Source organism: Clupea harengus, chromosome 21, assembly GCF_900700415.2.
Source record: "Clupea harengus chromosome 21, Ch_v2.0.2, whole genome shotgun sequence".
Taxonomy (NCBI): domain Eukaryota; kingdom Metazoa; phylum Chordata; class Actinopteri; order Clupeiformes; family Clupeidae; genus Clupea; species Clupea harengus.
Genome location: NC_045172.1, coordinates 15593355 through 15604769, shown reverse-complemented (window position 1 = coordinate 15604769; position 11415 = coordinate 15593355). Strand labels below are relative to the sequence as shown.

General features: G+C 40.5%; 1 protein-coding gene across 2 annotated transcripts in view; it reads left to right on the top strand.

Annotated features, from left to right (window-relative positions):
- Positions 1-7374: 7374 nt before the first annotated feature.
- gpc6a (glypican 6a) overlaps positions 7375-11415 on the top strand; it is a 153034-nt gene continuing 148993 nt past the window's right edge. For both annotated transcript variants that reach the window (XM_012840813.2, XM_012840812.2), the window contains exon 1: positions 7375-7938. In XM_012840813.2, the coding sequence (XP_012696267.1) occupies positions 7785-7938 (154 nt within the window). In that variant the 5' untranslated portion in view covers positions 7375-7784. The remainder of the gene's footprint in view (positions 7939-11415) is intronic.

Below are 11415 nucleotides of genomic sequence, written 5' to 3'. Positions count from 1 at the left end.
CCCTGTGAGAGCCAAGGACTTCAGCATTAGTATAATACCAGTATGTATCATGCATTGACATAAACACTTATCTCGCTCCAGAGATTTGTGCCGTCCCTGGTGACAGCCATTCGCAACATTCTTAATCATTCTTCTGCAAATCAATTTAATCTCGGCGAAACAATGCATTCCTGTGTACCCACCAGACACTTTGCTGCCGACACAATGAGCGATGACTCCGGTTGAAAAGAGAGCGTGCACGCGAGAGCGAGAGAGAAAATGAGAGAGAGGCTGAGGAGGGAGAAGGAGAGAGAGAGAGGGAGAGAGAGAGGGAGGGAGAGAGAGAGAGAGAGAAAAAGTGTAAATGTATTCTGTCTCCTTCCTTCCCCGGGGCTGATTTCTCATTGGATGAAGCCCTCTGGACCACACTGGAAGCTTAGTCTCCTCCTCGGGGCTCAATGTGACATTCCAGGAGAGAGCCTTCAAGACAAATCTGCCTTGTGGGCACCGCCACCTCTGACAATATTGATTTTGGAGGAGCCGCGATGAGCTCAGCTCGTCTTTGGAAACACTTTTCATATTTAATTGCACCTTCCAGCAGAAACCAGAGGGTTTTTGTACATTGCCGCAGGTGTATTTTTCTATCAGCTGAAAACAGTCGAGGATGTGATCGAATGTATGGCTTAATATTTAATTTGCTGTAGTGTGTGTCAGTGGGCTGCTGATAGTGACAAAGTAGTGGCTCCTCCCGTGGATGACAATGAACTGTGAACACAGGCACTCGTAAATATTTAAACCATGTGGTACCATTTTTTTCTAAAACTGATAATTTATGGAGTAGCAACAAAATAGATGGCAAAGAGACATCAGTTCTTAGACAATTTTTAACTATTTCAAGTAATCAACTAGCTATCAACTGTATCTCTATGTATCTACCAGTATCTGACACCTACCACTAAAATTAGCATGCATCGTTTTGTTATTTTGGCCAAATGAGTTCTTTCCTTTGACCAGACCAAACGCCTTTTTAGACCCTTTTAATGGTACTCTTCTACGTGAAGGTTCGTGGGACTGCTGCCTGGACATCACTATACTGGGTCAACGTGTCCACAGTAATGACTCATAATTTTAGCTTCGATCATCAGAGTACCCAATTTGACTTTTCAGTGATTGCGCTGACTATCATTACAATAATGGTCTAACAGAGAGATACCGTGAATACAGGGAATATGTTCTTGTTATCAACAAAAGCCTTGTCACATATATCAAATATAATGCATAACAGTTTGCAAAATGAGACTGCATTGTGCCATTGATAGAACATTTTTCTGTTTTCAGAGTGATATTTTTGGCTTTTTCATTTTGTTTGAAATATATGGAAGTTGAAAAAAATGCTTTTTCAAAAAGAGATCTAAATTTCCAACTGTTGTAACTGCAATGCTAATCACACCGAGCTGTTCCCTTAAGACTGCTGTTATTATCAGCCTTTCATTCAGTCACCAGTTACTGAAACATATTTCGCTGCCTGACAAAGAACTCATCTAAGTACGGAATTGTTGTATTCCAGGAAATTCTACTCTGTTGCCTGCACCTTGAATTAAGTCCTGTTGGGCATAGGATGAGGCCATTAATTGTATAGCGATTACAAAAAGATCTATTAAAAGCCAAAGGTGGTTTGCCATTCATTATGGACATTTCAATCCATGCACCAAATGATGTTGATATCAGAAGGCTAGCCCTGGGCTAAGTATAAGGGCAGGGTCTAGTGATGGAAATGGTGATGAATGCCGTTTGGTGGCCTGATAGATTTTAGGAGAGCTAGGCACTGTGTGCTCATCTTCATCAGTTGGTGATTGGACCATTTAGTGTATTTTACATTTAAATTTACATTTACATTTAGTCATTTAGCAGACGCTTTTGTCCAAAGCGACGTACAAGGGAGAGAACAGTCAAGCTAAGAGCAATAAAAAACATGGTGTAACAATAAATACTACTTTACATAAGAATTAGAAAAACGACCTAGAAAGGAAAAAGAAGTGCAGGAATGTAACTGCTGGTTTTCCTCTGTCTGACATGTCCACTGTGCTGGCCAGTTTAGTTAGGAAGTATTTTTTTGTAATTAGATGTTCTGATGCAGACTTATTGGCTGAACACGTGCAAAGCAATGCCATTAGTTACATAAGGGAATTCTGAAAAATGTTCTCACTTCAGAGGAAAAGCAAAAAGATGCACCACAATAGTTTTTCTTATGAAAAGAAAAATGCAACACAATGCAACTATTAAGTAATGAATTGATTAAAACAATACTCCTGAATTTAATCAAATACCAAATGATGAGATACAACTGACCAGTACCCTGCCATGTAAACATATTGACTTCAAAAGACCATTATACTGTTTTGCTTAGTTTTACCCCATAATTTAGACATTTCTATCATATCCCTATTGTAATACAACTGGATGGGATACGTACGTTTAAAGAATACAATAAACACAGCACAGTTTAATATATTATATGTTGTTTTTGAATTCACTTCCTTGAAATTCTCCTTTGGTCACATTTCTGTGCAGATGTCACTTAAAAGATTAAGTGTGCCTAAAGTCTTTTCTTGCAGGTTTACATTAATTGCATATATTTGTCTTTTAAGCCCATACATTATGAATGCCTGTTGAATAATGCATGGCATCACTCAGTCAGTGTTAATGCGGGCAAAGTAACCTTTTTCTCAGTCTTTCACTTAGATATATCACCTCCATCTCTAAGTGATGCAGTGAGATTTCTTAGATTCATTGTGTCTTTCTGGTAATAATTCACTGTCTGAAAGCAGAATCATTAGCACTGGTTTTGAGGAGGCATCACGGCACATCACATAACGACCATGTTTATGAAATGAACTGGTTAAGAACACAGTGCCACATGGAATCACATACAGTGTGTTCTTGAATTTCTAGTTCGATTAGCATTTCAGTCAGTGTGACTTCTTCTCAACAGAAATAACTAAATAAATAATAGTGGTTTTAAAACCGATTATATTGTCTCAGAGTGTTTTATTGGGACTAAATTAGAATGTAAGTAACTATGAACCTTACTTTGATTTATTCTGCCAATGGTTTCCTGTGTCTTAGAGGCACTGTGACCTTTTCTCATACCACTGCAAATGTTTATAAGCACTGTACATGTTTACAGTATCTGAGAGGAGATTATTGGTTTGTGTACATCCTATATAGAAATTATGCATGAGGTTATGAACTCATGTAAACAGTGTTCTAGGCAATTATATAACAACTGCACTTCAAAGTATATAATATTAAACATGTCACTATCCATTGCCTTCCCTCCCTTTTATCTCTGTTCCCATAATGTTTCAAAGACATCATTAGCAAACTTTCACAGCTTTGGCCTTTTGGGATTTGGAGTTTGAGTGCACTAAAACCATTTGTATGCACCATCAACTCTACAACTCTAGCCTATACATTTGACTGTGCTTGATGACACATAAAGCTTGTTTTTCATATCCTCGAGGCATTATTTCAAGGTCCTTGGGCTATATGTCTATGTGTCTTCTGCTGACTGCTAATTGATGATTCTGTGATGGTAGAGGAGGATGGTGGACGAGGATGTGTGGAGTCACCACAAAGTTATTCATCTCATCCTGCTGTCACTGAAATTATAATTTCAACATTACGTTCCTTCATTATTCAAAAAGTTCGCTCTGATGAACAACCATATATTTAGCTTTGTGCACAGTTTCTTTTCTATTGTTTAACAGCATTTTAATTTCACAACAGTGACAAACAATGCCGAGGCTTAGGGCACAGTATCGTTACCTGATGAACAACCATATATTTAGCTTTGTGCACAGTTTCTTTTCTACTGTCAAGTCATAGAGGAGAGAACTGACACTGCTGGTAACCAGGGGTGGTAACCAGGGAAGTGGCTAGAAGTTGGGGAACCCCTGAAACATCTCAACCTCTGTGGTCTAAACCTCAGAAATCTACACTGGCTGGCATCTACACGGGGCTTCTGTTCCCCACTTGCTTTACTCCATCGTCGGCCATCTTCGACCTAAGTTCAAATGGACCATATAGTACTCTCTCAGAAACTCACTGGGAATCAACCTTCCTATCCATGCAGTTAAAACTGTATACATGGCGGGGACTGCTTTCCCCTGTATAAGTGTAATTCATGTCAAATAAAGGAGAGAAGCCCACTAATGGTGGCTTTATGTGAAAGAGATTTCCATTTTTCCCCAGAATCCACTGCCCAGAAGAATTAATTAGAAGAGAATCTGGACCGCTGCTAACCAAATACAGTAGAGGCAAATTAAATTTAGTCTCTGAAAGTTTTACTCTTCCAATGGACAGGATGACTTCAGGAGTTAATGAGAGAGCAGTTTTGTTTTGTGAAAACGTCTCTAAATCAGGTCTCCTTTCTTGGGGTGTCCTTTCACGGAGGATGGAGGAGGAAGAGACCACACGCGTGTGCCATTACGCCGGCTCTCTAATGGCTCTAGCTCGCATTCACCGTCGTCACTAGATGCCCCCGGTGGTCACGGGTTGCGGGGGGGGGGGGGGGGGAGGGTGGTTGGGCGCATGTTACAGAGACAACAGGCAAAGCACTTCCTCCTCCTCTTAGTCGCAGAGAAAGCCACTGACCCCGCCGTCTATGTGGCGAGAAACCACAGTGTAATCCATCTAGAGACCGGCGACGGTTGCTCTCCTCAACCACAGGCTGCTTGGTAAACCTGCACCTCACTGCACATTGCATTGTGCTACACTGTACCCGCAAGGACACACCCAGCCTGCATGTTTGTGGATGGGGATTTATGGTAGCTTATAGGGAACAGCTTGGGATGTGTCCTCTGATCACCTACAATAATGTGGGAGGTAGCATGTATCATGATTTTGAAATTACAAGAGCAAAATGCAGTTACATCAGCCATGCTAATTGTGTCATATAAAACATACCATCTATTTACCTCCTAATGAAAGTCAATTGTCAATCAGGGTTGGAACAGACAGACACGAAACCATACAAATGATATGTATTTTAATACATATGTAACATTTTCTTTCATTGCGTTCATTGAGGGAACACAGGTGACAAATGTAAATGATTTTATGCTGAATCTACTGATTTTTCCTTTGTCTTTCATTTGCCAGCATGTTACTAATTATACACTCCACCATTTACGGACTTATCTCCTTTCCGACACCATCCAGCACGACCTCCAACATCCATCATCTCTCTCACATGCAGCGACACCCTGAATGAGTTTCTTTCACTTACAGACGTGCAAGTCCCATTGTGTAACACTACTTATTGAAGAAGAGACATTTCTCTGAATTCGAAAACTGGATTTCAAGTATCCCTGTTGCTATGAGGCATTTGAAATAGCAATAAGCATCTGTCCTTGCCATCAGATAGAACCAGCTAATTACATTCAAAGGAACCGATGTGTCACTGTCACATTATGAATATGGTGCATGTCAGGTCACACTATTAGATTGTCTGGGTTTTGATTATATATATTTGTTGTTCAAGGAAAACCTGTCTACCTTTTGGTTACCTAAACATCAAAACATTATCAGTTGAAAATGGCTTCTTTTATGTTGCATTTTTCAGTTTTGGAACATGGCCGTAAAGTAAAGCACTCCATCCCAGTTTAAACTGACGTTTGAAATAAGTGTCCTCACTATGAAAGATGTTAAAGTTGGTCTGTGCTGCAGGAAAGGTCATACGTCATCACCACTTACCCTGTCCTCTCCACCTTTTGCGATCACCAATTTCATTTCCACAACTTTTGAAAAATAAAAATAAAATCTCTCTACAGTAACTAGAAAGATTATCAAACAAAGTTATCAGCAGTTGGAAGCAATCATCTTTTTTCCAGTGCATTACGTTCATCCATATAAAATGCATGTTTTTACTAATGAATGTCAGAAGCGTTATGTCTTCATGGCTTTATGTGTTCTAACATAGTTTCTAAACGTTGCCACCAAGTTTGGTTAACCTTTCATCATTTCATTATTCATTAACATTCCCCTCTGACTAACCTCCTTGTCATGATATATTAGACTGAAATGTGCATAGTGACTTCATGACATTGTATTCAGTCTTTATTATATACAGTACTATTGCATGTCATTGCATCAGTGGTTTTGAATTGAGAGAAAATTGGAGCTGAACTTTTGAACTGTATTTAAAGCTCCATTGTCAGTAGATGTGGATCCATACGGCTGTGGTTGGGAAAGCCGATCTTGGTAGTAAATTAGTCTTTAATTACATTTTGAGTTGGGGGTAGCGAGAGAAGAATTTGTGAATCCTTTTCACCAACAGTTATTTATAAATAAAGTAACCTACAGTAGCAAATCTTTACTTAATTATTACATTTAAATGTAATGTTTCAGGTAGGCATACAAGCCTGCCACGACTTCAATAATAACCCGTAGCCTGTATATGAAGATGTGAATCAATCTGATTATTTCTCATTTTTCATCAGCCCATGGACAAAGCTCTATCAGTGCTCTAGTGTCATCAAGACGGGGGTGCCCGATATGCTAACATTTCTGATATCAAAATATGATTGCATAGATTATGAACCATGTAGGCCTAATTAAGTTGCCCGACAAAGGAACCAGTGGGGTCTACTTGCTTCATTGACAAGACTTAATTTTTGCCAAATTAGTTCAATGCTGGCATTTTGCCTAAGGCTACTTAGCCCTATAAGATGTTTAACAGCAGTTTAATTTCACAACAGTGACAAACAATGGCGAGGCTTAAGGCACAGTATTGTTACCTGGCTGTCACCAGTGAAGGCAGGTCAGAGCGCTCGATTTGCGTGTGTTAACTGCAGTTACTGTGGCCAGGGAAGTCGAAGGGGAAGGCACAGGGGCTTGTGCGCTCCCGCAGAAATAATACCAGAACTCAAACCCAGTTGAAAGGGGCATAGTTACAGCATGCTTTTAACTGAAAATTGATGAATTTGACTAATTCAATTTTTTTTTAAACTAAATTATGAAATGAGAAATAGTTGCAAATTAATAATTGCAAAAAGAGCACTTATCAAATCAGAGGGCAAAGGGCCAGGTGCTTGGACACCACCACCTGGAGTCTATCTGTCTATCTGCTTCTTAAATTTGCTGCACTTGACAGTGATAGCCTGTGTCATTTTACAAATGATCATTCTTGCATGTGGAAATAGAAAGTGTGAATCAGCACTTCATTTTTGATTGGTTGCAAGTGGATCAGTCTCGTGTTTACCTTGGTTATCCTGGCAGATTTACATGATATGTCCTGCCTCTTCTCCATGTGTCAAGGCAAACATAACCTATAGCGTCATGCATAAAGGGCCAGTCTAATCCAGTCCATGTTTTGCTGAGTGCTCTCTCTCTCTCTCTCACTCTGTGACTCGGTTATGGGTTGAGTGTGTGAGTGTGTCTTCTCAGGATTTCTAGTTTCCCCTCGTAGATAGAAATACAGAGGACCAGTGTATAAGAGAGAAGTTGACTGAACAGCGCACAGGCTGTCGCTCTTCACACCGGATTCCGGGGGCACTGCTTCTCGGACTAAAAGCGTGCTTGTTCTGTCAGACGTACAGGGAGAAAGCCGTCTGCTATGAGGTGGACGCAAAGTTAAGTGTGATTTTTGATTTATAAACATTTCTCAACCTGCAGCGGGAAGAGAGTGGAAATCACGGAGCACCGCACTCTCACTTTTCCGCGGATTGCAACGGCTCCTGCGTTTGAAATAACGGATATTTTTTGCTCCGCGCATTGGCAAGGATCTACCACATAGGTGTGCGATGTTCAGAGTGCAGGTCGTGTTTTGCACTTTGTCGGTGCTCCTGTCCTTTTCATTTGGCGGCGATGTTAAATCGCGGAGCTGCAATGATGTTCGGCAAGCCTACACCGCCAAAGGCTTTAGTCTCACCAGTGTTCCTCACCAGGAAATATCAGGTAAGGCTAAGCAAAATAATTAAATATGTTTCATGCTCCCCATAGTCTCCACGTTGCGCCAGCAGCAGTCTGTATCAAAATTCGGCGGTGGTTCGTCAGTGTGTTGTTGTAAGCATAACCTACGGTGAATGAGCTTGCATAAAAATAGTCTACAAAATAATGACATGTTAATGACATGCAATGGTGGTAGAAGATAGTTTCTGAATACTGAAGTGTAAAACGGAGCTATGACATTTGGTACATGTAAGCTTCGTCAGTGTGACAGCAAGTTTTATGTCAATAAATTCATAATGATGCCAAAATTGTAATCCTGAAGAGAATATGGAGCTAAACGATTCAACATGATGTGGTGAACCTGACACCACATAAGTTGATAATTCGTTCACCGTTGTCTTATAGGGTAAGCATAATTCAGGCAGTGCTTGAATTTCTGTGGTTTGAAGTCATTCTTCATCCCGGTTATATGAGAAACTCACTTCAGCGACGTACCCACCCAACAAAAGTTAACTTTTCATAGTTTATTATCTTGCCTCACAGGAAAATCTTAGGAATGCATTTTCTTCTTCTTATTATTTTTTAGATAATTGTTAGTGTATGTCTTTGTTTCATAAAAACGTTTCTAGCCTAATTTTCGTCTTTAACCCTTCCACAAGTGTTTTAGTATACGTAGAAAAACTCTTAAGAGGCAAAAGGTTGTCACACAATCTTTTCTCCCCAGTGCACCAGAGTTACAGCCTCTATATTTGAACAGGAAAATATGTCTCCTACCTTTAGATCATCAGTTAAAATATGACACGCTTGAATTAAGTTCATGTTTTAAAATTTCTCTCTTAGATTTACAAAAAACCTTCTACACCACTTTTATTGTGTTATCTCTAAACAGATGTTCTCAAAACATCTGTTGCACAAATACATACACAGTGCAATTCCAGTCTTCAGTAAGGTTCTACAGTCATAGCCTGTTGTAATCAAACAACTTTTTTCTCCATATATCACAATGATCTCTCTGGATTAACCAGCAAAACAGTATGATAAAAAAATGCCAGCTCAGGTTCAGGGTGTCTGCAGCCTACCTGATATGCAAGCACAAGACGCCAGTAGGGGGCTCTAATCCCCCAGTAGGGAAGTAGTCTGCTTAGCGTGGAATTTATAAACTCCTCAAGGCTATAGCTTAGCTTTAATTCATGCTCTCAGATAGGGTTTTCATTTATCTGTTGTGTAGTTATCACATTTATGGTTTAACCAGGAAAGCAGATTAGCGCCTGAGCCCAGAATGTTTTATTGGAGAGGGAGCAAAAAGCACACTATAGGCCTAAAATAATCCGTTCATATTGCATCTCACAAATATAATAGACTGAAAGACCAATTAACAGTAATTTAGATTTGCTCTAAGCCAACATATGGTTCTGGGGGTCATATGAAAACAGCAACTATTACATTTGGATGTGGGGTATGGTGTTTGTTTGAGTGTGTGTGTGTGCGTGTGTGTCTGTGTGTGTGTGTCTGTGTGTGTGCTCTCGTCTGAGTTTTGCTGTAATCCAATGCTACAGTGGACGGTCATGACTGAGAAGTTCACTGTATGGTTGGAATAACATGGGACCCTTATGGGTACTCGTGACAGAGCCCAGACAGCCAACGGCACTCAACACATTGGCAGTTTGGACATGCCAGACTAATAGCATGGCCCATTTAGCATTCCCAAGACATTTCAAACAGTGTTTTCTCATGTTTTCTATCACACATCGTGTATGTTGTTTTTAGCAGATGTTACTTTAGTCCAATTGCTTCACAGAGAAAAAAGGGGAAAAAGCAGGCCAACTATGTCATAGGTCACATTTTGAAGCAAGTGTTTTGGACTGTGGCTTAAAGTTACTGTTGATCATGGCTGTCCCAGGGGCATTTTTTCCCAGTAGTCTTGAAGTAGATTTATTGAAGTACATTTATTGATTTATTTATTCATTGATTGAATCTTGACTAGATTCATCATTTCTTCTCCCTCTAATATCAAGTAATGGAATTGTAGAACACTCACATCTTTATCTGTACATTTTTAGAATGTTTCTTGTGAGGTTGTGTTCTAATATGCCTCTCTCTTATAAGCTTGCAATATGACGCATAGAAAATACATGTAACTGTTTATGAAATTGTGACCATAGACGGGCTTGATATGTATGTGTATGACTCATAAGTGAAACAGATTACAGTGGCATTCAAAACAGAAGTGTCTTTGATGTTGTATTCCCCCACCTGGTCACCTACAGTATCCGCTCACTAAAGACAGTTTTGCAGAAAGGAGGCACGAATGGACATATAGTCATTTACACAGAGCCATCTAAGACACTGAGCATGTGCGTCATCGCCGAATCACATCCACAGGTGCAACCATGCACCCCTGTCTGTCAGGATCAGAGTGATCCAGATGTGTTTCGTGGTGTCACATCCACCTGTGTCTGAGGCTGGCTGGGAGCTGATTCAATCTCACAGCGTGCCATCCACCCAAGCACCCCCCCCCCCCACACACCCTCCCTCTCTCATGATCTCCGGACCTGTAATCGCGTTGTGTAATGAAAATCTCGGCCCCTTAAATGTCACGCCTGTTTCCGGGGTGCTTTGATCGTGGCCTGGAGTTTGCCTGGTCTATTTGTCCGCAGTGAAAGGTATTGAATGACATCCGTTTGCACTGATTATGGTGTGGATGCCTCTACAAACAGGCTTCGCTCAGGGCCTCGGCATGAGGATGGGATGCTGATTTAGAGGAGCAGAAAAGAAAGAAAGAAAGAAAGAAAGAAAGAAAGAAAGAGAGAGAGGGAGGGCAGGGGAGGTTTTCTTATTGTTTTTTGAAGCGTATGGATGGGGAGTGTATAAGGTTCTTGTGTGTCGTGTCCTGTACAGCCGATGCCCAGATGGCTTTAAACCTTGGAGTGGCTCTTGCCTAAGGATGTGCCAGAACAGGGCCTGATCCCATCAACATTCTGGCATTGTCAAAAATGGGTTTTGTTTTGTGGTGTCGTTCAGTTATAATTGTGTGTGTGTGTGTGTGTGTGTGTGTGTGTGTGTGTGTGTGTGTGTGTGTGTGTGTGTGTGTGTGTGTGTGTGTGTGTGTGTGTGTGTGTGTGTGTGTGTGTGTGTGTGTGCGTGTGTGTGTGTGTGTGTGCACATCTGGGTGAGAGCATATGATATACTGAGGCTCTTTTAATGTCAAGCTCAGATAAAGTATGAGAAACAGGTTTTTCTTTCTTCAGCATATGGACAATATGGAGTGTGTATATATTTACTGTAACGCCACACTTGTTATTATCATATCGGCACACCTAGTCTAGTTAATGAATTTTCATTTCCATGGCGTGGCAAAACTTTGGGCTAAAAAAAACAAACCACCATCAATGTTCTGGTATTAGAATTGTAAATGGGAGCCCAGGTAGGCTGCTGATGTTGTGATAATAGCTCCCATGCAGAGACTTAGAAGTGTCCTTTTAG